Source organism: Anser anser (assembly GCF_964211835.1).
Source record: "Anser anser genome assembly, chromosome: 8".
NCBI classification, from domain to species: domain Eukaryota; kingdom Metazoa; phylum Chordata; class Aves; order Anseriformes; family Anatidae; genus Anser; species Anser anser.
In genome coordinates this window covers 25,901,974-25,929,952 of record NC_139728.1, presented here as the reverse complement: position 1 = coordinate 25,929,952, position 27,979 = coordinate 25,901,974, and the positions used below count along the sequence as shown (strand labels likewise).

At 42.2% G+C, this 27,979-nt stretch overlaps 1 protein-coding gene across 1 annotated transcript; it reads left to right on the top strand.

Moving 5' to 3' along the window:
- The first annotated feature begins 139 nt into the window (after window positions 1-139).
- Window positions 140-27,720, top strand: NRDC (nardilysin convertase). Its single transcript, XM_083846988.1, has 31 exons — window positions 140-547; window positions 4,618-4,939; window positions 5,125-5,206; window positions 6,050-6,203; window positions 7,868-7,941; window positions 9,356-9,451; window positions 10,335-10,457; window positions 11,483-11,540; window positions 12,517-12,590; window positions 12,785-12,854; window positions 13,246-13,323; window positions 13,781-13,901; window positions 13,983-14,041; window positions 14,675-14,729; window positions 17,154-17,258; window positions 17,525-17,648; window positions 18,169-18,255; window positions 18,920-19,039; window positions 19,798-19,849; window positions 21,004-21,154; window positions 22,237-22,364; window positions 22,691-22,853; window positions 23,538-23,569; window positions 23,867-24,005; window positions 24,490-24,537; window positions 24,898-24,950; window positions 25,574-25,657; window positions 26,378-26,468; window positions 26,793-26,909; window positions 27,144-27,233; window positions 27,503-27,720. The coding sequence occupies exons 1-31, from the start codon at window positions 210-212 to the stop codon at window positions 27,698-27,700; spliced, it is 3,486 nt and encodes a 1,161-aa protein (XP_083703114.1). The 5' UTR covers window positions 140-209; the 3' UTR covers window positions 27,701-27,720.
- The last annotated feature ends 259 nt before the right edge of the window (window positions 27,721-27,979 follow it).

Here is a 27,979-nt window from a genome sequence, read left to right as displayed (position 1 = left end):
CTCCCCCTCCCCGATGGTTCCCCCCACCCTCACCAATCACCGCCCGCTCCGGCCACGCGCAGCCCACGGGGGCCTCCCCGTTTCCCCCACGTGACACCGCGGCGGGCGCTGACAGGGCGCGGGGCCCTGCCCCCGCCCAACCACCACCGCCACTTCCCGGCGGGGCGGGAGGCGCCCGGCTGGCAGCGGGGCCCGGCGGCCGGCCGCGCATGCGCAGATTCGCGGCAGCCTTCGTGAGGAGGGGCCGGGCGGCGGCGGCGGCCGGGAGCGGGACCGCGACTGCGACCGGGGCCGGGCCGGGGGCGGAGCGGGGGCGGCGGCTGCCGCCGGTTCTCGTCAGGGCCCGGCCGCTGTGGGCGGCCATGCCCGGGAGGAACAAGGCGGCGGGCGGCGGCGGCTGCCCCGAGGTGCCGGGAGGGCAGCAGGCCGCCGAGGCGGGCCGCGACGCCGTAGGCCGCTCGCCTCACGGGGACGAGGAGGAGGAGCGGGGCGCCAACCTCGGCGACCCCGACATCGTCAAGTCGCCCAGCGACCCCAAGCAGTACCGGTGAGCGCCGGGACGGGGCTGGGGGGGGCTGGAGGCCGGCCCTGCCGCGGGTGGGGGCCCGGTGCGGTTCCCGTACCCCCCCCCTTCCGGGCTGCTCGGCCCCGGGAGCGCCGATCCCCAGCGGGAGGCGGTTGTCGGGGGTGTCCCGAGGCAGCGCCGAGCTGAAACCAGGCTAAAACCGGCAGCAGCAAAACTCTTCCCATATAGAGGGGTTCCAAGGCTTAAATACGGCTGTGAGCAGAGACCTTACGCTGCCATTTTGGTGGTGTTTTCGCTTGGTGCTCCCAACAAACCCCCCAGGAGCACGGAGGAATGTCCTGTCCCCCTGCAGCTGGGCCTGGGCGAGAGGCTGCTGAGCGCTGCGGGTGGGGTAAGGCAGCCCTTCTCCGAGGGATGCTGTAGGCGGGTTACCCAGCCCCTGCGATATGTGCTCTTTTAGCTCTACCCTTCATAACGCCTCCGCCGGCTGCACAGATCAGACTCTGCCTAAACCCCAGCCTGGAGCTGAATTGTGGACTCGCAGTGACACGGGCTGAAGTTCCCTGCTGGCTGCACGGGGGCTGTGCCCATTGGCTCGGGGAACAAACTTCCTCCTTCCCTTCTTGTCCTACTTCCCTGCTTCTTCCTCCCCATTTCTGTCTGCCTCCCCTGCTGGCGTTCTCGCTCACGCTGCTTTGCAGAAGGTGGCTTCCTGCACTTTGTAGCTACAGGGACCATCAGCTTAGGAAACTTGTGCCTTTGCTACCTGGAATGACAGTGTGATGAAGCTTGGGAAGTCCACTGGAAACTGGCAATCTGCTCTGAGGCTCAGGAACCTCCTCCACACGCAGGGAATTGCAGAGCGCATTTGCATGCAGCATAGAGTAGACAAATGCCGACGTCTCTCAGAAATCCTGCTCTCTGTACTTAACAGACGTTTTTCCAGCTGGAAGCCAGGAGTCACGTCTTTTCAGATTGATTTCTGTGTATGGGGAGTGAGCCTTGCACAGAACAGACACAAATGTATCCCTTAGGAAGACAGCGTTGCTAAAAGTTAAGTATGCCTTTGTTAGCTATGTTCCAAACCCTCTAAGCAAATTTAAAGACGAGATTTAGTGATGCATATACAGTTTTTCTCCTCTGTTCTTGCATTGGTGTTGACGTATACTGCAGGCCGTTCACAGTTGATTTAATTTCTTTCTCATGGATCTTAAAACCACTTCTCACCGAGTTATCATCTCAAACACGCCATTCATAAAAGCAGAGGAGTTCTGACAGCCTGCAAAATGTATTCTCAAAAGTGAGTTTGCTGGGACCAAAATGATCATAACCGAAGTTGCATCTGTTCATGGAACATAGTCTCTCAGAGCTAAGAGTGGGTAGTTATCTTAACTGGATTTTTTTCCCCAAATTTGTTGTATTTAAGTTCATCCTTATATGGGATTTCATGAGTTTGTATTACTTGTTTTCTGTAATTTGAAGAATTAAGACATTTCTCTAAGTGTTTACTATGCATTATTACATATTTCAATATTTGCGTAACGGCTGAACAATTGCCACTGATGTAAGAAAATACCTTAGTGTGAGAACACCAAGCTGTTGGAGCTTACCCAGGATGTATCTTTAAGAATTTGACTTTTATGTTTCATGGATTATTTGTATCAGTGTCTGTACAGCTCTTCTAAAAAGCAATGGGACTACGCTTGCTTCTCTTGCTACATGATTGCATTTTTCTTACTGTATTTTGCATACTAATTGATACTTCTGTATTGATTACACTTGTTCTTTTCCATTGGACTGAAACACGGAAAAAGAAAAGAACACCGATGTCAGTTGGTGTCTCTGCTCAGAACAACCTCAGCTGTTCCAGGTGCTCCTTAAGTGAAATCAGAGAGCCTTTGACAGCAGCGTGGTTAAAGTGTTATTGTGCTTTCGGTGCTAGCATGTAACACTGACAAGCCTGGAGATGAGTAATGTCAAATTAGTATCGCCTGCTGCCTTAGTTTAATGGCTGCATGGGGAAAGGAGAAATGAGAGCTACTGGTACACCTGGCTGCGCAGCTTTATGGCAACTCTTCTGGAGGAATAGCGCTGTACTGCTTGTTCTCTGCCTTCAGTGACTGTACCGACCCCAGGGAAGTGAGTGCGCTTTGTGGGATGTGGAAGCTGAAGACAGCTGCGCGTGGAGGTGCGGAAGGTGCTGGGCCTGCTGGAGGACGTGCTGTAGCAGTGCTGACTTGCACCGTCTGGGGCTCTTGCTGGGAGTTCTCCGGAGCCTGAAGCACCCGAGGACGCAGTGCATCTGGTTTGTAGGACCCCTGCCGCGTGCTCAGGAGCGCTGCAGCTGCATAATGTGACATGGGGTACAAACACGTCGCTATTCAGACGTTCCAAATGTGTGGATGATTGACTTTGTACCCAGACATTTTAGCAGGGATCTCGTGCTGTCTTTGCCTCCTGAAGTTAGTCACAGCATCTCTGCACGTTAACACCGCAGTGGGTTAAAGCAACAAGAATGCAACTGCGCTTTCACCTGTTTGGATCAAATTCATCCTGTTCAGGGTACTGCACTATGCAGGACAGGCATGTTAATGATTTTGAAACCCTGGGCCAGAGCAGGTGTTGTCACTTCCACAGCTGAGGAGCAGTCATAATTTCTGAACTTAACCCAACTATTAAATGTTTAGTCTTCAGCTTTTTTCATAGACTTGATAGTCTAAGAAGTGTGATGTGTAATCACGATGCCCTCTTTACAGCTTTCATCCATATACTTCCTTGTTAAATTCAGCTGGAGGAGAAGTGCCCTGTGCAACGTGTTTTCAAGCAGGTCTGTGGGTTGCAGAGCTGTAGCAAGTGTCTTGCAGCTCTTATAAAGAATGAAACTTTCACTGACCTCAGATTTTGAATTGAAATATTGATAATAGCACATGCTCTTACTGGTACAAACTTTGAAATCACATAATGATAGCCATGCATGAAACGGTACTGGAGAGCTTATGGGAACAGTGGATTTGGAAATCAAACAGCACACATTTCATTTTTCACTTGGGTATTTACCCTGTAGCTTGATCCACAAATCTGCTTTGAAATTTCTGCTTCTGAGATAAAAAACAGTGGCCGTGCGGCAACGGTCTCATCTGGCATAAACTTACTCTGCTGGTCAGATTTCTCTGGGAAGGTGGGATGAGCCCGTGGGTTAGTTTTACACCACCAGGGTTTGTAATGGATCAGATACAACCAGTGTTAGGTTGGATCAGGTATTTTCTTGATCCAGATTCCTTTGTTTCTGCAGCGCAGCAGCTCTCAAAGGTGGTGCTCCGCCTCATGTGACAAAGTGTGGTTGTGTCTGTTCCTGATCTGGCATGAACTTTCACTGCTGAGAGCTCTGGTCAGGCAAAGCATCAGCACTGTCCTCAGCCTGAGAAGCTGTGGAATGGTGCTGGATAGGGATTTATACATACACATGTATATACATAATGTATGTAGGGCCGTCCACATGTGGATGTAAACACACAGACCTGTGTAAGGTCACTATTGATGGCAACACACCCAAGCCACTGTGACTTATTAAGGCTGGGGAGGAGGCTTGTCCTTTCTAACATGTGCCTGCCAAACCTGCAGGTCCCATTTGATGGAAAGCATTCATAAAATCAAATAAAATTGAGTCTCTGGGGCCTGCTTAGAGGGAAAACCAAAGATTTTAATTCTGTCACGTAATATATGTTCACAAGAGCCTGCCAAACATAATAGGGTGCTGAAGTTTGGGTTTACCTATTCTGAGTACATTAAGCTTTCTCTAACCAGGTGCCATTAGCTCAGATATCTCACCGAGAGAAATAAAAGCCCAAATCAATGTCCTTAACCTTATGGGCAGAAGGGCTTCTGCTGCTGTCTTGAATTGCTTGCTTCTTTCAGCTGTTAAATATCAGAAGAGTATTTTTGCTTTTCCACTCTGAGTCTGCTCACCTTCTTAGCTGCCCGTATTTCATTGGGAAGTCTCAGCTGAAGATGGGAAATGCGGAAATTTCTGTGCTTCTGAGAATTTGGATTTGGGAAGTGATTGTATTCATTGCAAACAATTCTTCTTTCAGGTATATCAAACTGCAGAATGGCCTATGTGCACTTTTGATTTCGGATTTGAATTACTTGGAGGGTGCCCCATCCGCATTGTCTTCGGAAGAGGAAGAAGAGGATGGTGATGAATCTGAAGAGGAAAGCGATGAAGATGATGACGACTCTGGAGCCGAGATCGAAGATGGTAGAGAAGGGTTTGATGATGAGGACTGTGATGAGGGGGATGAGGGTGAGGACGATGATGGAGATAATGAGGATTTCAATGATCCCGATGACAGTGAATTAGAAGAGCTAGCTGAAAAGGAAGAGACAAGAAAGAGAGGCTGTACAGAAAAGCAGGTATGTATTTAAAACTACAGAGTGAAAAAATATTATATACAGAGCTTTCTTGTGCTCTGAAACCTTGTGATTAGACATTCAGAGTCATTCTTTGTGTTATACCTATCCTGATTGATTTACATGTCTGTCATTTTCCTAAAGTATTTCTTGAAGCAGCTTTTACTGAGACTGTTGTATTTTCTCAGTCTGCAGCAGCCCTTTGCGTCGCTGTTGGCAGCTTCTCTGATCCCGAAGATCTGCCTGGCTTAGCACACTTCCTGGAACATAGTACGTATCTGCCTCTGTTTCATCTTCTCCAGCTGCAGTGCAAAATTAGGGATATCTAGCTCTGGATGTCTATGGCATTTTTAATGCCAATTCTAATTTCAGCTACCTAAAATTTATTTTTATTAGTTAAATAAATCTGTGTTTTTATAAAAAATACTGATCTGGTAAGGAACTCTTAATGTGGGAGAAGGAGTCTCATTCCCTTTGGCAGGCTGTGCATTAGTGTACGCTTTTCTGTTAACTATTAAATGTGGGGACAAATGTTGTGAAGTTTCTGACCAGACATATCTATAAATGCTACTCGTGACCTACTGAGGCCAGTCATACCTAGAAAGACACAGTCTATTTGGGCCTTCTGCCAAAGGCAGGTTACTCTAATTATTGGTCAAATTATATTGTCGATTGCTACAGGAGTGCACCTTCAGTTCTTGCATGTTTTATCTAATTTTGATGTGATTCTGAAATGTGTTCAAAAAAAAAAGTATGTTTTAACCTGGGTCGTTGCAGATGAGCAGTAGAAATGGCACTGAAGTACAGAGGATGTCACTTGTGTTTCTTGCCAGGGGGATAGTTTGTCTAATCATGCCCTCAGGCTGTTGGCATCGCTGGTTCCAAACCTGAACCTGGCATCTGCTGTGGTGTTTTACCTCACGTTCAAAAATGATGTGAGAAGTTAGAATTCGGTTTAGCCTTGGATTTGGGCCCTGTCGAGGTCAGTCCCGGCAGGGGCGACGTGTTAACGCCTGCTTGGAGCTGCTGTGTCAGCTGGGTGGGGGGCTCCCTGCTGCAGTGAGGAGTAACAAATTCATGTCATCATGGTAATTTGGCTGATTTTTGTTTCAGTGGTATTTATGGGCAGTTTGAAGTACCCAGATGAGAACGGGTTTGACGCGTTCCTGAAGAAGCACGGGGGCAGCGACAATGCCTCGACTGACTGCGAGCGGACGGTCTTCCAGTTCGACGTGCAGAGGAAGTACTTCAAGGAAGCGCTGGATAGGTAACTGCCCGCCGGTGGTGGTGGTGGAGGTGTGTGCGTGTCCCTGGTGGTCAGTTCTTCATTTTGGGGCTGGCTGCTGCTGCACTTCCACAGGGACTTGTACTACAAAGAGGGTATCAAACGTAGGGAAATGAGATTTCCCCACGGCTATCTGACAGATGTAGCTGTGTAGCTGCTGTGTGGTTACTTAGGATCTGTGTGCAAGTCTTACTGCGAGCTCTTTGTCTTGCCACTCTTAAACTGGTGGCTTTGTTGAAGTGAGAAATGTTATGCAGTGTGACAACTGGAGGGGAGGTGCCTCCAGAATCCTGGTGATTCATCCTCTGAGTATCTGTCCTGATAGAGTTAGGGGTTGGCTTTTGATTATTTTGGCTTTTGATTATTTTGTTTCCAAGTCTAATCTATCAAGACGGGTGGGAGGGTAGCGTTGAGCATTGAGGTACAGTGTGCACCTCAAAAGGGTACATTTAACCCAGTCCTGGTTATTCAGCGAAATGCGTATCTTTTGGGGTGAAGTACTTACCTTGCTCTTTTGTGCTGTGAGGTACGTTAGGACAACGCTGCTCCACCTGTCTGAGTAGTTTCCTTCCATGAGAAGAAATTACTCATTCATGAGGGCATGTCAGCTGAGTAGTCCTGATGCTGTGAAATATCTCAGGAGGAAAGTAATGATGAAGACAAGATCTAGTATTTGCACATTTTACCAAGTATTGCCTTAATTTTACTTTATTAGGCTAAATTCAGTTTTCATTTGCAGATTAGTCCAGGTTTTAGATGTTTGAAAGTGAGAAAGCATCAAAAAATATAATTACAATTGGTCACAACAGCTCACTTAGTGGAGGGGAAGCAGACATTAGGAGTTCTGTAGGCTGTGGGATAACATACAAAGAAAATAAATGGTTGTTGCTGGTGATTTCTGCTCGTTTGGTCAACTTTGGAATTAAAGAAAGACATTACATTTCAATGGACTTTAGTTTAATGGGTTCTGTAGTCGTAGAACTCTGTCAGTAATGTATTCCTGTTAACGTTTTGCTTCAACAAGTTTCACGAAGCGTGGAAAAAATACAAATAAAATAGAAATAATAGATTGTCTAGCAGCCTTCTGCTGTCTCCATTCACTGCAGACCTGTCCCTTGCCATTGATCTGCTCTCTATGGGTACAGGAGCAGAGATGTATCTGGAGGTGTCTGGAATTTTATAGTAAATGAAATTGTAATGGATACAAAAACTTATGTTTCTGGTCATAAATCAACATTCCTTTTTGCCTAGAGTTAGGAAGAACTTCCTTGTGGTTATGTTGTTTGTAATGAACAGCTGAGGATTTTTCCGCATTTTTCCTCTGAAGCATCTGATACTGGCCACTGTTAACCAGACTAGATGGATCACTTGTCTTATCTGGTGTGATTCTTCTTGGGATGTAAATGCCCTCTTCCTGCATGGCAGCCTTGCCCTTTGCTTTTTGATACTATCACTAAACTGGCTTTTACCTCTCCTTAAGACAGTACACTCCAGAATTACATCATTTGTAGTAAGACAAGCAACTTTATAAACTAAAAATAGTAGGTGTTGAGTTTAGTTGTTGTGTTGTGTTTGTTTGTTTGTTTGTTTGTTTTGCTTTATCTTAAGAGACACTGAGGAAAAGCACATATTTTTCTCTTTCATAGGTGGGCACAATTCTTTATTCACCCGCTGATGATCAGGGATGCAATAGACCGAGAAGTTGAGGCTGTAGACAGTGGTAAGAGTTTCTTTTTCTGTGTGTTTAGTACATCTTAATAAAAAATAAGACCTATTTAGTAGCATTGCTTATTGCTTCCTACTTGGGATTACCTTTCTGAACACTTCAGTCAAGTTCATCTAACTCAACAGAGAAATTAAACTCTTAGATTTCTTCTTAACTTTCATGGGTATCAGTGGCTGTTAGAGGAGAAAGACTGAGCATGGTGCCATTACCGATAGAGCTTACTATCTTATTTCTTGTACTGAAAATTAATAATTTTAGGTCATTTGGCAGTAACTGGTAGGACAATTGCATAAGCATGTGTGTAGTCTGTAATGAACAACATTCCTGTAGCTCCAGCACAGCCCCAGTGCTCCCTCCAATACTGTTTGTTATTGTTAATACAATAAGTCTGTGTGATTGTACTTGTCTCGTTATCCTAATGCCTGTAATAACTACAAATTTGCTTCACAGAAGGAAATTGGCACAGAAGTGAGTGGAGTGCTCACTTGATTTTTTTAATACATAATGAATACTTCCAGACTGCCTATAAAAGCTCACTGCTTTAGAATAAAAACCTGTTCCTGGCAGATACACTGACTGGTTCAAATATGGTTTTGAAGTGTTTTCTTTTTTCTCTGATAAGAAAAACTGGGCAACTCGATCTTTGAATTTAACTAAGTGTCAGTATAAACACAAGGACCTGTCTTGTGATTTAAGGTGTAGTTTCTTCAGCAGCGTAAACTGATTTATGCCTTCACTTGCACTACCTTCATCCTGCAGTTTTACTCCTTGGCTTGTACTGACACTGTAGCAGTGAGCTGTCGGGTAACTGTGTCATCTTGATGAACTGGCTGCAGAACAACCCGACCAAGAGAGTTTACAGCTTCTACCAGAAGAACATGCAGTTGGAGAGGGCAAATTTTTAATTTTCAACAGAAAATCCCTTATTTGGATTAGTTTAAACTGCAAAACTTCATTTCTGGAAACTATCTTGCTCAGTTTTCAATTTCTCATTTCATTATTATGCTAGAAGTTATTCCTTGTGTTATACAGGAGAAACAGATCTGTAATTGATCTCTGGCTTTTTCTGCAGGGCCTGACTGTAGAATATTGATGGCCTTATGTTCCCATTAAATTTAACAGATTGAGAACATTCAGACAGGACAGGCTGGGGCTTTGTATGCTTTTCCTGTTTATCCCTTTCTTTACTTCTCAGCAATGAACTACATTTTTTTCTCTTCTCTTTTCTTGGCTTATTTTCATTACTGCTAGCAAGTCTTGTTTCTTATCCTATTTCACTATTTCATCATCCATTAAAACAAAAAATATTCCAGGCTGCATCTGTGTTTTTTGTTTTTGATTTTGTTTGTTTTCCCCATGGGAACATGACCTCAAATTTTGATTCATGCCACTGCAAAATCTTTAACAGAGTATCAGTTAGCAAGACCCTCCGATGCAAACAGAAAGGAGATGCTGTTTGGGAGTCTTGCCAGGCCTGGACATCCTATGAAGAAATTTTTTTGGGGTAAGTTCTGAATTAAAGTTATAAAGTATTCAAACTTTTAACCACTTAAAAGATGCACTAACACGAGCTGTCTTATCACAGCGAGCATTACCCGTTCTCAGAAGTATGAGAGCAATTACTCATTTCACAGCAAAGCCGTTGGGAATAAAAGCAGCTGCCTGCTTCTTAAGATACTTTTCATTCTGGTACTTTTTGCTGATGTTGGAGCTGGGTTGCTGTAGGCATAGAGTCATGTAACTTTCTGTTAATGTAAAGGCAGTGTTCTCTGAGTCATCTCTGTCTTGTTTAAGCTTGTTTTTGCTATTACAAATCCATGGATAAATAACATATTCCCGGATTTTATTCTAATGGGGCTTTTCAAAGTAAATAATTCACTGTCAAGGTTGCAGGAGTAGACCTTCGGTTATGTGAGTGAAGGGAAGTTTGTCCTTCCTGCATAGGACAATAGCGTCCCTCTGAGAACTCCCTCACTTTCATGATGCTGGTGAGCATATAAATTATAGTGTGATGGGTAATAAAGATGGCCAGCTTTGACATGTAGATCATTTTTATAAAGTTGTGTAGTGACATGTACTAAAAGCCATATTTTCTCTTCTTTTTCCCCACCCCTAATCTGCAAGTTCCTTTGGCAAGCTGGTAGCAGACAACGAGCTATATAGTACACAGTATGTGTGATCTGATAGTATAGGAGGACTTTGTCCTCTCTTGTCCTAGAAATACTAACTGTCCTAGAAACTGGAAAAAAATAAATTTTGGTTAATATTCCTTTAACTCCAGATTTCTAAGTACTTTTAACATGCTTGCCATGACTAGACTCAGCGACCAGGAGAGAAGAAATTCTTGGTATGTCTGGTCTTGACTAACCACCTTTTAACTTTTACAGGTAATGCAGATACGCTCAAACACGAGCCTAAAATGAATAATATTGATACCTACACCAGGCTGAGGGACTTCTGGCAGCGCCATTACTCTGCTCACTATATGACTTTAGTTGTCCAATCTAAAGGTAATGTCTGATGTTCCTTATAAACAGGCTCATTGCTGCTCTTGGGGTAGTGCAACTAGGGAACTAGTTCAGCTTTAGCCCAAGCCATGCTAGTGAATTATCCTGTCCTGCAGGAGGTATTTAGATGTGGATTTTAGCCAGGTTTCCAAATGAAACGAGACTCAAGCAATTGTGCTCTCTTATTATCATCCCGCCACTTTCGAGAAATTTTTAACTAAAACTGATGAATAGATTCCATATTAACTCAGAAGGTAAAGCCTCAGTTATATTTAAAAGAGAAACTTGTAGGATTGTAAAGTCAAACCACTTAAATGACTTAATGCTGCTGCTTTCCTTGCTGTCAACAGTGAACCTCCACAGAATGTGATGGGGAGACTGAGGCTGAGTGTCCCAGTTGTCTTGTTCTGAACGGGGCTCATTCAAGAGAGATTTTGAAATAACAGAGTGGGAAGAAACTCTAGGAAGTTTTTTTCCTTATAGACTGAAAAATTCTGTGCAAATAGAATTGTGTTTAATTTCAGCAGAGAACTTCAGACCTATGGGCCTTTTCTGCTGAGACAAAAGGAAAGAAATTGCTTACAAGTTAAGTGGGTAGTATAGAGTTGTGTTGAAAATAAAGTTGTGTACATTCAAGTTAGGTTTGTGCTTAGGGGTTTGTTGAGAGCCTAAAACTTATTGCAGTTCCCATCAGTGAAAACTGCTTTATATGTACCGGACATAGAATGATTGGATGAGTCTAGCAAGTACTGGTGATTTTTCAGATCCCTAAGTCAGTAATTCTTGTTCACAGTCATACCAGGTACTACCAGAATTTAAATCCTAGTGGTATCAGCCTCAGTTTTTGGAATAGTATACAAAACCAGACACAGTGAATATTAAGAAATGACTCAAACCAGTTTAAAGCTTATAATTTACAACTTTGCAATTTTAACATGTACTGATTTGCAGTCTCTTTAAAATAACTGGTGAGATAAGATAAAGAATTTGTCTTCAGGAAATTAAATTTATTTTTTTTTCCTCAATAGAAACACTGGATACATTGGAAAAGTGGGTGACAGAAATCTTCTCTGAGATCCCAAATAAGTAAGATTTTTTTGATGCATAAAAGTATTAAAAATTATAAAATTATCTGTGCTTAAAATGGCAGGGCTTTTTATTTTTTTAAATCTCTTACTGGATACGTTAAAGAAATTAACATTTGTTTATCCTTATCCATAAAAAATAATGGCTAATTCTGAAACTTAAAGACTGCTGTTTCATTGTTTCAGGAAGATTTTGTTTATGCATAGCAATCATTTAACCCGCAAGCTGTGTGGTGCTAACTTGCAGCAGTGTTTGTTTAATTTGTGCTGATACCTTGATTTTATGATAAATCATTTAAAAGTAGATTATCATTTCATATTTCTTATCTTTCCTTTGTGTCAAAAATAATTAGAAACAAAATAAATTAGGATGGTATCTTGAATTGAAATGTCATCATTAAGGTGGCAACTGATCAGGACGTGATTTTTTTTTTTTTAAATATTTCACCACCATGTGCTATATAAAAAGAGGTTTCTGCAGAAGCTTAACTTGGAAATAACTTTATTCTCCCTTTCATTTTCCCTTGTTGCTTGATGTTTATTTTTGTAGTGCATAGAAAATGCTCCTGTAAACGTCTAATGCTATACGGAGACACATTTGTCTTTCTTGCCCGTGTCCTTCTCTTGTTCCTTCTTTGGCACAAGACAATCCATCTCGAGTTTCTTACTGTGTTTGGCTTTCCCTTTCCCTGTTGGGAAAGCAAGCTTTTTCTTGTTACTGCCTTGGAGGGAAGGAGAGGGAGGAGTTGACAGGGTGTCTAAATCTTGGGTAATTGCTCTGTTGTGTGGGCAGAGTGCAAGTGAATGACAGGGTTCCTTCCAGTTTGGCTTGGGTGGATCCTGCATTGCACCCTTTGTTAAGGGCCATTTTCTGCTCGTCTGCTGTACCGCCTCTGTGCTGACGTCTGGTGATTATCTCATCTCGATATAGCCTTGAGTCTTTGCCATTAACACCACACTTTAATTTTGCTTTCAAGTGGTTTGCCCAAACCCAGCTTTGGCCATCTGACTCAGCCTTTTGACACACCAGAGTTTCACAAGCTTTACAGAGGTAAGTAAAATAGATCTGTTTAAATATTTTGAATACATACGTTCATATTTCCTCTGTGTTCTGAAAGGATCTGTGTGTTTCATAGAATAATTGTGTGGTTCTGAATAACTTCTAACCATTCTTTCTGCCTGATTTAAAATTTCTTTCCTATTTCTAATCATGTATTTATATTCAGTAAATTTATTTCTGTTTAGTTGTTCCAATCAGGAAAGTTCATTCATTGAGTATCACCTGGGCACTTCCACCACAAGAACAGTATTACAGGTAACGTGATGTTGTATTTTCCTTCTACCATGTTATCTTGTGAATAATTTTATTGGATTTCACAAGAAACCAAAGAATCGCATTTATTTGTGTTACAGATTACTTTGGTTCTGCTAGGAGAACATTTTTTAAATGAACTAAACTGATGCAAATGCAGTTCTTTTTATAAATTGAGTGGAATGGGTGCACAACTGATTTAACGTCATTCCTCTCTGACTCATATCAGTCATCATGTTCTGAACTCCCACGTCCGTAGCTTGTTATCCTAATGCTACCTGAAAATGTAATAATTGTCGTAAAGAAACTGTTTTATAGTTGTTTGTACAGTGATTTGAATTCTTCATTTAAAAAGTATTACCTCTTGGCATTTAATTTTTAATTTTTCTTTTAGAGTGAAGCCACTTCATTATATTTCCTGGTTGGTGGGACATGAAGGCAAAGGAAGTGTTCTCTCCTTTCTCAGGAAAAAGTATGTATTTTTAAGCGTAGTAATTAAATGCGTTGGAATGATTAAAATAAAGGCAAACTATTTCTCACAGATACTTTTTTTTAATATATAAAGGCAGGTCAAGTCTGCCTTTTTATATGAGCATTTTGTAGTGATATTCTTTAAATTGATGATAGTCCCAAGTGAGAAATAAGTGGTTTTTGTTTTGTGGTCTTTGGATCAGTAGCATCTGTGACTGATTTTTAAGAGATGTCCCAAAGGTAATTTAGCTTTTTCTTAAATTAAATTAAATTACATTAAAAAAAATGTTTTTTTCTTAAATTCTGTATCCTGAGGTTCACATCTTTATGCTGAAAAACTTTGTGTGACCTGGTAACAGATTGAAAGCCACTGAAGTAAAGCTGTGATATGCTAATCGTAACTAAGCTTAGATAAAGCTAAAATGAGTAATTAATAAGTGTCTTTAATTCTTCCACAGATTTTGGGCTCTTGCATTATATGGAGGAAATGGTGAGACAGGATTTGAACAGAACTCTACCTACTCCATCTTCAGCATTTCCGTAACTTTGACTGATGAAGGTTACAAGCACTTCTATGAGGTATGTTTTTGTAACTGTAACTTGATTTGACGCTGTTTTCCTAATGTCTGGAAGGAATAATCTGTTCCTTTCTGTCTGCAGGTGGCTCATGTTGTGTTTCAGTATGTGAAGATGCTGCAGCAAAGAGGGCCAGATAAAAGGCAAGTGTTTGCCACTACATCAGCTATTGGCAAGACCATTCCTCTCCATTAGCGTTTTATTTGTAGCTTACATGTTTTGGTAGGTTACTAGAGTATAACTGGTTGGTCAGTAGTAAAGCTTGTCAGTACAAAAGTTAGTCAGTAGAAAAGCTGTGCGGGAAGCGTTACCAGTATTTAAGTTTAAAAATGAATTTATTAAATGTTCATGGTTTTTTTCTTTGTGTTTTTAGTTTGATTTATTGTGATCAATTCCTAATTTTAATAAACTGAACTAGTTGTAGTTGTAGGGTGTGGTTTTGCATTGATTTAAATAAATTTTGTTGTAAATCTGTGGAAGTCCGTGGTGCTCTGGTAATAAATAGCCTTTATATTAATTTGGTATCAGTATTTGACTCCTTGTAGTTAAGTCTCTCCCTGTTTGGAAGATAGCAGAACTTACTGCTAGTTGTGAAATGTCCTTTTGGAGGTAAAGGAAGTATGTGTAAGATTGCTTCTAAGTCTAGTGCCAGAATGAATCACTGTAGAGAAACTCATCCTTGATTCCTTTCCTAGATGACTGCTTTTTTCAGTTTCTCAATAAATCTTGTGGAGTAGTGGAAGAAATCCACTTATTCTCTCCTCCCTCATTTACAGAATATGGGAAGAAATCCAGAAGATTGAAGCTAATGAGTTTCACTATCAGGAACAGGTATTCATCCACTGTTTTCTGTTGGCATATAGGTAAAGCATAAACAGGATATTTTTTTATTAAAATTTTGAACTATGTTTTCAAAGTTCTGTATGACTAGAAACAGATTATGCACTTAAAATAATGAGGTTGTTTTTCTGAAAGAATTGTCCTCAACAAATTGGGTTTTGGTTTTTATGGTCATCTATGTAGGCTCTCTTCGATTTTCAGTCATTAGACGCTTGCGTGTGAGGTTCTGTGCCCATTAATAGAGCTCTGCAAACTGTCTGGTGCTTTTCAGTATTTTTTCTATAATTTCAGTGGCTATTGAGCTGTTTTTGCACTGCTGATTTCTAGGAACAGAAAAGCAGTGTTGTGTGAAAGGTGTGGCTAGTGACCTGGCCTCACAAGGGCTAGGATGCTAGTGACCCCCTTGTCTGCTCTTACAACATTACACAGATGAATTCGGTTTTGTGACAAGTCTTACTTGGCCTATTAAAATAGTAGTTAGCAAAAATCTTAGGCGTTTTTATTAAAGATACAAAAAGAAAAAGAAGGGAGTACAATTTCTACCAAGGTAACTTCATTTTTTTCAATGGCGCTAAAACTTTTGGGAAGACAAATCCATATATTCTGTATACGGCTTGAAAACATCACTGAGTTTTCTTGGTTTCTTTAAAGTACACAGATGCAGGAAGGACAAAAAAAAATAATAGGAAATATTGGAAGGAAATATCAGAAGAGTTTTTTTCTTTCTAGATACTCCAAGTCCTTTCAGACACTTTTAAGATCTGCCAGTCTGCACTGAGCATCAGGATGTTAGAAACGTCATTTTTAGCAAATCCTTCCATCTGTAGCTCTGCCTTCAAAATAGCATATGGAGGATATTGAGTGTCTTGAGTGGCCTTTGAGTAACAGAGGAAAGTGGTATTTGCAAGTGATACAGACAGCAGGGACCGCTGCCAACAACCCTAAGTAATACATAACAGAGCAGTGGATTTTTTTGCTAGGAACAAGTTTCCACCGATTGCCAAGTGCATTTTTTAAATGCGGTGTTTTGTTTTTCATTGGAACGCAGCTTTTATGAATTTGTTAACAAAGTGCAACTATTAAAAAATTAGAACTGACTGTCTTCTCCTAGCAAAAAGTTTCCCCAGCAAAGTAGAGAAGAAATAAAAATCTCTAAAGGATGGCCGTTTAGTATAATGGAAATAATAGGTATATCTGTTGCCCTGTGTACAGTTTTATGATTCAGTCTTTAATCATTGCAAACAGGTGTTGTCCAATCTGAAGTTTGACATTTTTCATCAAAATGAAGCTATTTAATTCTGAAAGGTTCATACTAGTGTTCTTTTTTATAGACCAAGCCAGAATTTTATGTTCCTCAAAACTGTTGCTGCTTTAATAGGATTTATACTTCCCCGTATCAAGCCAGGTAGGGGCAGAAAATACCCCATGTTCACACGGGGGAAATACCCACTGTGTAGAGTCCTGCCTTTCTGGCCAGTTGATGGTGTTGTTTTTTAATTGATCATTAAGTGGTTACTGGCCGCTCAGGAACTTAACTCAGAAAGCGAGGGACAGAGGTATGTATGTGATTTAGTGACAGGGTTGTTCAGGGCTCTTCCCTGGGACAGATGAATGACTTAGGCATGGCACCCTGCTCTTCTGGGTGATGGAAAAAGCTGGTACTTGGCCTACAGCGCGATGGTTACAGAGGCATGTCTTTGGGGGAAGCAGTTATGTGCCCCCAAGGCAGACTTAATGTTTTCTGAGATATCAGTGTCTTAAGAAATTCTTGGTCCTGTTTTTCTGTACATTTATAAGACACAGATGTGTCAAGCTTGCCTCTTTTCAGGGGGAGCTGTGGTCTGTGTCTGGACCCAGAATCTTTATGGTGCGATGCTGGCTGGTTCAAAACGAAAATGCACGCAGTAAGAAGTCTCCACTAGGCAGTCTTACACAGTTACACAGTACTTCATGGCCAAATCAGACATCTCTTCCTTCTCATACTGCATGTCATGCCAGACAACTTAGGGAAGGAGCAGAGTCAGATATACCATACAGCAGCAGGTCCTCAGCTTGCTCTTTCCAGGTTCCAGATCACTTTAAAACTTGAATTGTGGAACTCTGCTTGTGTTCCGCAGAGGCAAGGGGCACGTTCTACTGGGACTTTACCTAGTAGGTTTAATGACTGTAAACACATGCTCAAGGCTGTTTCTTCCATAAAGCCGTCTCTGATATTTCAAGATTCTCAGAGCAGTCCTGAGCCTTAGATGTGGTTATGAAATCTATTCAGTTTAATAATCAAAACTAAATGCCATACCAAACTCAGCGCGTAACTCCTGCTCGATGTGCCTGACCGCTCAAGCTCTGCTTAAAGCAGAAATTTGGTATTTTAGTTTTCTGATTATGTGAAAAATAGCTTTGTTTGTTTGTTTTTAGACAGATCCAGTTGACTATGTGGAAAGCCTTTGTGAGAACATGCAGTTGTTTCAGAAGGAGGATTTTCTGACAGGAGACCAGCTTCTGTTTGAATACAAGCCTGAGGTAAATGTTCTTTGAACTCTGATTACATGTTTTGATGTAGGGAAAATACAGGCATACTGTATAATATAGGTACATATAAGCATGCAATTAGGCATATTAGAGGCACAGGTTTTGTACTAATTGAATCACTTTTTATATTCAGAAAGCACATCTTTTTTTCTAAGCTTATGTCGTCTTGTTCTTCATATGTTCAGATTAAGAAGTCTCAGCTGGGTCAGGCAGAGCCACAGTTGCATTTGAACTGAAGTGCTGTCTTGCACTTGCAGGTCATTGCTGATGCCCTTAACCAGCTCAGTCCTCAGAGAGCCAACCTCGTTTTGCTGTCTGCTGCCAATGAGGGCCAGTGTCATCTAAAGGAGAAGTGGTTTGGAACACAGTACAGCGTGGAAGGTAAAACAGCGACAGAAACATAAAGAATGTCTGATGTATGCATTAGAGCTATTAAAAGGGTGACAACACAAAATACAACCACATGGAAGCAGGGAAATGAGTCGTCAGTGCTAAACTGACTTCATTATTAGTCAAGTACTCTGTCCTCCTGTAATTGTTCTTTGTTTAGTGTCAGTTGATTCCCGCTCCCTGGTTTACAGTTGTTTTGGGTGGCAGGGATCCCAGTGAACCCTTTACTTGGCTGCAATTCAAGTCCTGAACAGGGAAATGAACACAAACAATGAAGGACAGGGTGGCTTGGCAGCTGGGTTACTAAGGCAGGCAGGCCTGATTTAATTTTGAATAGGACTGCTTCAGTCCTGCTCCAAGGGAGCTGTTAGGAACAGATTTAGAAAAAGTCGTGATGAACCAGGTGACATGAAGAAACTCTTATCATACTGCAAATGTTCTTGGGTTTGTCTAGGAAATAGGAAAGCATTAGCCTTCCTGCTGAACTAAATGCATTTCATATTTTTAACAGATATTGACAAGTACTGGAGTGATCTATGGGCCAGTGACTTTGAATTAAATCAGGATTTACACCTTCCAGAAGAAAACAAATACATAGGTAAGGCACCTGAGCACGAATGAAATCTTCCCCTAGTAATTTGTGTGAGTTTGATGTGGTTTAGAAACAATCTTTATTTCCATCTGAACATCAACCTGATTTTGAAAATTAAAATATATGGGAGCTCTGTTCACTTGAATTTCATTTAATGCTCTCTTATTTATAAATTTGGGAGCTGACTTTTTCTAATATGTAAAGTTGCAGACCATACAGCTCTAACAGATCTCACACAATCTGTGGACTGTGAGAGTTAACACAGAACTGTGGACGCATAAGTAGAGGAATTTGATTTGCTTAATCCTGCTGGTTTTGAAAGTATTTAAATAGCACCTGGCTTTGTTGCCAAAAACAAATAAAATACAAACCCGTAATTTACAGCCTATATAGAACATTACCATTTCTGCCTAGCTTCTAAGCCAGTATTCTGGTGTGAAACTGAAAAATGTTTTTCATTTGGTGTTCATTTGGTCATTCATTTTCAGTGGTGTGAAACTCTAAATGTTCTTTGGGCCCGGGGAAACATATGCCGTCATGTATAATGTAACAAACTGGGAGGGGAAGAATGTATTCTGCTGATAATTTTGCAGGCTTTTATTCATGTAGCCTGGCTGTGTCTGTGAAGCCCTCTAACTTCTGGTTTTGGTTTGTTTTTTCTTTTTGTTAGCCACTGACTTCGCTTTGAAAGTTGCTGACTGCCCTGAGACAGAATATCCAGTCAAAACACTAAGCACACAACAAGGCTGTCTCTGGTACAGGAAAGATGATAAATTCAAAATCCCTAAAGGTAAATAAAAGCCTTATGGCTTCCCTAAGAATAGGAAGTCCCTGTTTTTACCAGCTGGAATTTATTTAAAGGAAAATAACTCACAAGAGTCTTCGCCATTTATACTGAAGTGTTTACTGCCAGCTCTTCCGTGGTCCTTTTGATATATTTATTAGCTACAATAAAAGAGAAGCAGGTAAACTACCTTGCAATAAAGAAACCCTGCTGATTACTCAGGTTAAAAGGTGGAATCACTGAAAAATACTGGTTTCTTCTGCTGTCTGACTATGGACAGAATTTAGCATACAGAATATGTTACTGAGACTGGGGCTTGAGAGGAACTTGAACATCGCAGAAAAAAGCTGTAGTCTCTTCTACAGAACGAGAAAGCTACAGCCTGCCTTTGAGACAAATGTGGAAAATATTTTGGTATTTTCAAGCGGAATGTCATTATTTTTAGAGTCTGTTAAACATATGTTTTGTGGAATTTTCTTAGAGTTGTTTTGATTTTTATTGGTCACACCATGTGAGCTAGTATTCTACCAAGTGTAGCTTTGTGTTTGCTAATATTTGGTATTTTTAAGGAAAGCTTTTGGAGTGGAAAAGAGAAGGCATTTGATGATGACTTAATAAAAGAAAAATATGTTCTTACAGCTCAATGACCATTTTCATTAGACTTGAATTGTGACCAAAGAATAACCTGATGGAAATATATTTGACTTTGGAAAGCTGTCCATTGTTACACAATTACTCATGTAAGTCTCTTTTTCCCCCACCAGGTTATGTTCGTTTCCATCTGATCTCGCCGTTGATACAGCAGTCTGCAGAGAAGTAAGGCTTACATTATTTGTGCATAGCTTGCAGTATAACTATAGGCCCATACCTAGTGAAAAAGCACGAAGAGAGACTAATTTTAAACTGGAATAGAAAATTCCAGTTCCTTTTCTCACATTCTTGCATTTTCCTTGTAGTTTTTTTCTGAATTTTGGCAAGAGTGGTTTTGCAGCAGGCCGTTGGTTACTGTAGCAGACAGGTGTGTGTGAGTTCATGGTGTGTTATTCCCCAGTGCAACTGGAAAAATTAATGTAACAGCAGCAGGGTGCATGCCAGAAGGAAGTGCTTAAAAAAGGAATTGGTCCTGAAAACTGCACAATCACGTCTAAACCAGTGACCTGGGAGCGTGTAGGAGCAGGTGAAGGGACTCATGGCAGCATTTAGAACCCTTTGTTCCACAGACCTCAAGGTTATAGCTCTGAATGTGCTACACTTTTGCTGAGCTTAGGCTAGCTATTTTATTGCTATTTGTAACACATTTCATGGCAGTTTTATCCTAAGGCTGTTGAGACCTGCAGGAGGAATGTTTCAAGAATGTCTTTATAAATCTGTTTTCGTCAGGGCTTTATTAGTTTGAACTTTGAATTGAAATCCAGGCAATAACAAAAACCTGGAAGCAGAGGACAGGACAGCAATTTCCACATTGCAGTCCAATTCACTGTAGCTTATTTATTTATTTATACCTTGATAGACAGTGATCTCATTGCTCAAGTCCTTAGCATAGCAGAAGCTTTTTCAGAAAAAAACAGAGACTGGCTATCCTCCATTCCTTTACACAAAGTGTAAAAATCTATATTTTTTTCTGTTATTATTCAATGTTTCAAGCACTGGCACATTACAATGTGTGTTCCTACCTTGAAGAAATCTAAAATCGTGTGAAGCTGTAATTTTATTCATTGCAAAGAATAGTTGAATGTCAAAATAATTTTAAGTAGTGTCATGTGCATTCTGGATGAAGGGAAATTTGCATTTTGTATTTCCAGATTTGTTGAAAATTGGTTTTGAAATCTCCTTTTACTTAGGTATTCATTTCTGTTAGAGAATTTCTTGTGTGTACAACCAAACTTGTTGGCCTTGTTTTTTTCCCTCCTTTTATTATTTCCTTTTTTCTTTTTTTTTTTTTTTAACCCTCTACTCTTTTCTCCCCACAGCATAGTATTGTTTGATACGTTTGTAAACATCCTTTCCCACAATCTTGGTGAACCAGCTTATGAAGCAGACGTCGCCCAGTTGGAATACAAGCTGGTAGCCGGAGAGCATGGCTTAGTCATTCGAGTGAAAGGATTCAACCATAAACTACCTGTAAGTACCGATGATCTTCTAAATACTCAGGCATGCTTCTGTTCAGTGTGTGTGCTTTTACTCCTAGCAGCTGGAGCTTGGCTGGCTGGACCTTAGAACGTTTAGATGGGCCATCTCAAATGGGAAATTTGTTTCCCTGTTCAAATACAGGAAATGGCAGCAAATGCTTTTTCATGGCTTGCATATGTTTTATTCACTTACAGAAGCTCAAATTACTGACTTTTGCCTGGCTTAAGAGAAATCTTTCTTTAAGTAATATCTGTATCTCCATTTAGACTATAATAGCTTTTCTGTTAAAAAGAGATGTGAGTTTCCCATGTCCTTTTAGAGTTAGAGCCTCTCTGTCAACAAACTAAGGCTATTTGCATGCTATCTGGAGAAATGTGTCTGAAAATAGCTTTGTTTACAATTTAATTTTGGAGATACAGCTTCTGAGCTCATTTGGGATGCTGTTTTTCTTTGTTGGGTTGCTAAGATTTTACAAGGATTGGGGGATCCCTGATCCCATTCTCTGAACGCTGGCCATGTAACACGTGATAAGCACAAATGGAGAGGACGTACAGTTCAAAGAGCAGAGAACCACCGAGCTTCCTTAGGCTTCCATTGCAAGGGCTTGAGTGGAGCTTTAACAAAACTGTCCGTCATCTCTCAGACCTGTTAATGTGAGATATAAAAGAAAAACACAGAGATGTACATAGCATGCTCCAAATATCCTTTTTAATCACAAATGTCGCTCTGTTCTGATTTCATTGTGCTAGCCAGCAGTAGAAAGAAAAACTGGAACATCAAATCAGTAGTGTTGGAGTCAAAGGCTAGGTTTGTTTCAGTAGAATGTGGAAGCTCCTCTTGGTTTGGAATACTGAGCTTACTTCATTCACTGACTAAAAATGCCATCCTTTGGAAACTGACTGTAATTTGGTATACAATTATTTAGTGAAAAGCATCTAGCAGAACTGAGGAATGTGTTTTAGTAACAGTGTATTTCATGTTGATCAGTGCTTTTTTTTTATAATTATACAGAAATAAGTTTAAATTGGTCTTATTTTTAAGAAAAAATGACTTTAAACTGTTTTCTTTTACAGCTTCTATTTCAGCTCATCATTGATTACTTGTCCGACTTCAGCTTTACTCCAGCAGTTTTTGAAATGATAACAGAGCAGTTGAAGAAAACATACTTCAACATCCTCATCAAACCCGAGACTCTAGCCAAGTGAGTGCTGGGGGAGGGCAAGAGGTGGCTGCACAGTCACTGTTCACAGTAAGTGTGGGGCTTGAGTGGAAGAGCTCGGAAATCACTGCTCTGAGCTCCTGGAGGCTTGTTCCAGGGTTAGCTCTCAGTCTGGACACCCAGGTGGCTGCCGTTCTGGTGCTACCTGCAGCCAACAGCAGGTGCTGAGGCAGGGCAGGGTGTGCCCATGGCAGTGCACGTGGGTGCCATCTCCCTGTCTCCAGTACGTTCCTGGGTCAGAAAGCGGATCTCTTGCATTAAGCAGCTGTTGACGGCTTGTGGTTTTGTTTTCTTTTCTTGCATTGCAGGGATGTGCGTCTGCTGATCCTAGAACACAGCAGGTGGTCCATGATAGACAAGTACCAAACGCTGATGAACGGCCTTTCCATTGAGTCCCTCTCCTCCTTTGTCAAGGCTTTCAAATCACAGCTCTTTGTAGAGGGTCTCGTACAAGGAAACTTCACGAGCAGAGTAAGTACAGCTTCAGCAGCTGATCCACACTGGAACTTGTTCTGAAAATGGGCTTAAACACAGCTGCAACAGCTCCTAATGCTCACCAGCAAGCTGAATGCCTCTTCTGTACTGACAACCCAGAGGCTTGCAGGTGCAGGGCAGCTTCATCTCCAAAAACTCAGGAATGCTCATGCAGATGCCCCACTGAGGGGTCTTCATAGATGCCCATTTATTTATTTTTTTTTCAGGAATTTGAGTTAAGGGGAAAATGTGATAGAAATATGCCCTGTAGCCTTTTCCCCCATTGCCACCATTCTTTATAGTTTGATGTAGTATTGATATTGATAGATATTGTTATTGATTTATTTGATACTGAGAAATGTCCATGGTGGAGCTAATTTCCATGTGTGAGCTAAGCTCCTTTCACATTATGGTGTGTGCATCCCTGTAGCTCCTGGTCAGTTTTACTGTTTCTCCTCTTTGATCCTTCCCGGATCTCCAGCTCTGGTGCCAGAGAGGGGCCCTCCTGTGTGCGCCCTTTGCTGTTGCATTGGCTGTTGCTGTTCCTCTGGCTTCTGCATTCTCCTTGCAGAGAAGTTAGGAAAAAAGAAGACTGACTAAAGACTCTTTTCTACTTTCTTTGTGGCTGTGAATTGGGGCTAATAATTCTCTTCTGAGTAAAAATTATATTTTCTCTCCTAGGAAGCAAAGGATTTTCTGAATTACGTTGTTCAGTGAGTATCTGACTCCTGCACCGTGCATGTGGTAACTATAACTGAAGTCAGGATTCTTTTCTGGAGAACGGGGTTGGGGTGGGAGCAGTGCAGACGTTCCCTTCTCCCTCTCAGGGTACAGCACTGCTGGCAGTTCACGAGGTGACCGTTGCTCACGGCATTTTAAGCAGGACGTTGTTCTGGTTTGGGGAAGGGGAAAGCAATGTCAGTCTGAGTGTGTAGATGTCCGGGTGTTGGGCTGGTTTTGGCTAAGACGTGAGCAGGTGTTTGACACTTTGCTCTTTGTGCTCCCTTCAGAAAGCTCCAGTTCGCTCCCCTGGCCCACCCCTGCCCTGTGCAGTTCCGGGTGGTGGATCTGCCAAATACACACCTGCTCTGCAAGGTGAAAACTCTCAACAAAGGGGATGCCAACTCTGAAGTGACAGTGTATTACCAGGTACGCGTCAGCTCTGTGTGTACTCACCTGTCCCTCTGGTAGCTGCTGGTGCTGTAGTGTTACGTAGGTCTCAGCCAAGAGCAGTTTCTTGGCAAGGATGTTACAGAGCGCACCAAAACCCCATATGAACACCTAACACACAACCCTTGGCCCTCCTGGCTAAGCCCAGGTGTGCTCTCACCGCACGTGGCACTTCCTGAAGGCAGCACCTTCTGCTCCTGGCCTTGTGCTTGTAGCCAGGCGTTGTGCTGCAGTTACGTCCTGGTGTCCTGACACTGAGCTCATGGTCCTCGGGTGAAACCCCTCCCCTCGGTCCTGCAGGCAACACTGAGCCCCCTCAGAGACCAAGCATTTTTCGGCTGTCCCTGCTGTGAATTGTGTTTAACGCTGTAGTGCAGCTGATGTACGTCACACTTGTCACCTTGAGCTGGACTGTAGCTTTTAACTCCATGACATCATCCTAAATTCTTCCTTTTCTTTGTAGTCAGGTGCCAGGAGCCTTAGGGAATACACCCTTATGGAGCTGCTCGTGGTAAGTTAGCCGTCATGGCTCATAACCCGTGACATTTCCTTACCTGCAAACAGTGCTTAGAGCTAAGATAAGGCCTTGGGGCTAAATGGTACGAAGGGTTCAGTGTGTACTCACTGCTCATTCTCATTAAACCTCTGAGCGTTTGGGAGGGGATACCCAAACGGCTGCTGGGGAGGGCAGCATGGAGCAGTTTTCTTTACTGACCCAGAAGACTGAGACCCTTCTTCATTCAGTGGGTGTAGCTGGAAAGGCAGCAGTGTGGTTTTTTCCTGTGTTGTGATTTGTGTTTCTGGGTTGAGTCTGAGGGGTAGCAGCAGAGGAGCATCACCCCTGCCGTGACACATCTGTGCTTTGTTTCAGATGCACATGGAGGAGCCCTGCTTCGACTTCCTGAGAACCAAGCAGACCCTTGGGTGAGTTCAGCTCTATGCTTTTGATGTTCCCCAGTGTTCTTACTCTGGAAACCCCTTCCTTGCAGTGGTTAATTCCTGGCTTGTTGCAACGGGAGCAGAAATGTAACCCACTAAAACCACAGGCACCCATTGACACAAATTGCAGCTGAGTTGTTCTGGAGTCCCTTAAGAATTGGCGTCTGCCACTGGTGTGTTAACCTGGCATTACTCAGCACGAAGTTGTTCCTTCCCTTCCTAAACCAGCTCGCTGTTCCCCAGGGCTGCTGCCATAGCAGCTCTGCAGTGGCAGGCCTCCCTCAGAGGCACCCGTCCACCCCATGAAACTGGAACAGGGGAACAGGTCTTTCATGGCTACAGGTTTGTCGTTTTGTTTGGTAATTCCTGCAAATGAGTTCAAAAACAGTTACTCTGCCAAGCTTGAAAGGATTTCCCAAAAATGAGAAAACAGAGAAATGTATTGATGCAGGAAATAATGGGAATAAAACTTGAGAATTTGTATGAGATCTTTTTTGGTAAAGCACCAACACTGTTTAAACTTGTAGCATGTCCTGCAGGTGAAAATTTAATTGTTTTTGTGGAATTACTTTATTGTGTTGTTTTCTGTTTTTTTTTTTTTTTTAAAGCTATCACGTGTACCCCACCTGCAGGAATACTTCTGGGATCCTTGGCTTCTCAGTCACGGTAGCAACCCAGGCAACTAAATACAAGTAAGTGTGTAACGGTGTTTGCTGTAGACTGAGTGAGAAAGGCTTCACTGCAGGACACGTACGGCAAGTGGCTTTAGGAAGTGGTGCTGAAGGAGGTCAGCAGCCCTTGTGTGAATTCAGGAGCTGAATATCTGGGCCTCGTTTGGTCTTGTGAGGTATCAAACTAAGTGCAACCATGTCTACACGTATTTTATGGTGTATTTATACAGCAGCCAGCTGAGAGATTTCATTTAACTGTCTATTTGTTGTACTGGAGCCAATGACAGCTGACTTCAGTTGGCTTTTGCTTAAACTTTTTTTGAGTGCACCCACTCTCATTCAGAGTTCGTTGCATTAACGTTCAGCTGCTTCAGGCCACCAACTTCTGCTCTATTCATGTGCAAGGCTGAGGGCTGCAACTGGGGGCCCGACAGCACACTGCAGCGTGTGCTGCTGCTGGGCATGCCACAGTCCCTGCACCATGCAGCTCTTCCTCTTGTGGCTTGGTTATAGCAAGTCCCTGGGTTTGAACAGGACTTAGTACAGATAAAAATCAGAGCACTATTTTTATTCCTCAGTACGGCGGAAAACAGAAACATTGGTGTTTATAGATGTGTGAGCTTGCTTTGCCCTGCTGCAAACATTCCCTTGGTTGAGGGCTCTTCTGCTACCTTATCCCTCAGTATTTTTGTTGTGTTTTTTCTCTGCCTGAGCTGATTTAATTTTTTAACTCTCATTTAGTTCTGAATTGGTTGACAAGAAGATAGAGGAGTTCCTTTCTTGCTTTGAGGAGAAAATCAAGCATTTAACCGAAGAAGCTTTTAGCACCCAGGTAAAAGTCGATCGTGAAACGTTTTTCCTTTAACTGCTAACTGACACCTAAACTGAAGGCTTTGGTTACACCAAGCCAATATATTTCTGAGGTCCCAAACAAAGGACTGACCTTTAAGTCCTGGCTCTTGCTCCATGCGGTGCTCATGCTCTGAATAGTTGTCCCTGGAAATTTCCAGAGAAGTTTGAGAGCAATGAACTGTCTTGTGACTGTCATTTGGGTTTTCCTTTAACTTCAGTGAAAGGTGGCTGATAGATAGATAGTCAATTCAGGTTGTTGAAACCATTAAAACTTTCTCCCCCCCCCCCCCCCCCCCCAACATAGGTTACAGCTTTGATAAAGCTTAAAGAATGTGAAGATTCCCACCTTGGAGAAGAAGTCGACAGGAACTGGAACGAAGTTGTGACCCAGCAGTATCTCTTTGACAGGCTCGCCCGTGAGGTGGGGAGTTGCTCATTGCTGTCAAGTACTGCCAAACTGAACGCTTGCATGTAGCTTTTTGCAGCAGTGTTAAATACAAAGCACACGTAGCTGGTTTTATGCTATTAGAAACACACTGAAGTAGAAACATGCTATTTTTAAAAGGTCTAATGGAATAACTGTTGTAGAGAAACCATTTTTATGTTCAAAATGACTTGAATCGTCACGGTGCTATTTAAAACCTCTGGGTTTCAGATTGAAGCTCTGAAGTCTGTTACAAAATCAGACCTGGTCACTTGGTTTCAAGCTCACAGAAGCAACAAGAAGAAAGTGCTCAGCGTACATGTGAGTATTTCTTGTTAGCTCCGTGATGCCAACTTATGACATGCCAGGCTTTGATAACCTCAGAGAGATCCTAGTAAGGGTGTACTGTAGGAAAAGTCACATTGTCTAACTTTTTCTCTGGTGGTTAGCCACACTAGTGGCTTTGTATTTCCTGTCATTTAGATTGCACTGAAGTATCTGCATTTAATTTTCAGGGCAGATGAACACTGATCGATACCCATATTACAAAATCTTAGAGCCAAATTGTTTTATGGTAACTTTTTTTCCAGGTGGTTGGCTTTGGAAAGCACGAAGGGGATGCAGAGGTTACAGCTGTCTCAGAAGTACAGAATTCTTCATCTGGTGAAATACCTCATCTTACTTTCTTGCCCCCATCCTCCCTGATGACTAACATTACTTCCATCAAGGACATCAAAGCTTACACATCAACTCTCAACGTTCTCCCTTACCATAAAATCTTAAAATAAAAATGACATCTTGCCCTGCAGTAACGTGTAATACAGGTGCTTTCTGCAACAACCAGTACAAACCTATTTATTTCTATTAAATCAGGGCTGTAGCGTTAGCTGGGACAAAGCAGCTTCCCTCCAGCAGTTCTCAGCCAACCTTCCATTAATCCCCCACGGTCACTCCGAATAGGCAGCGCCCTGAATTCCAGCTGGCGAGAAGGGCGAGCGCCCCCTGCCACCACACAGATGCCGCGGTCTCCTCTCCAGTTGGCTGAAGGTGGGCGCTGCCTTTGTGTT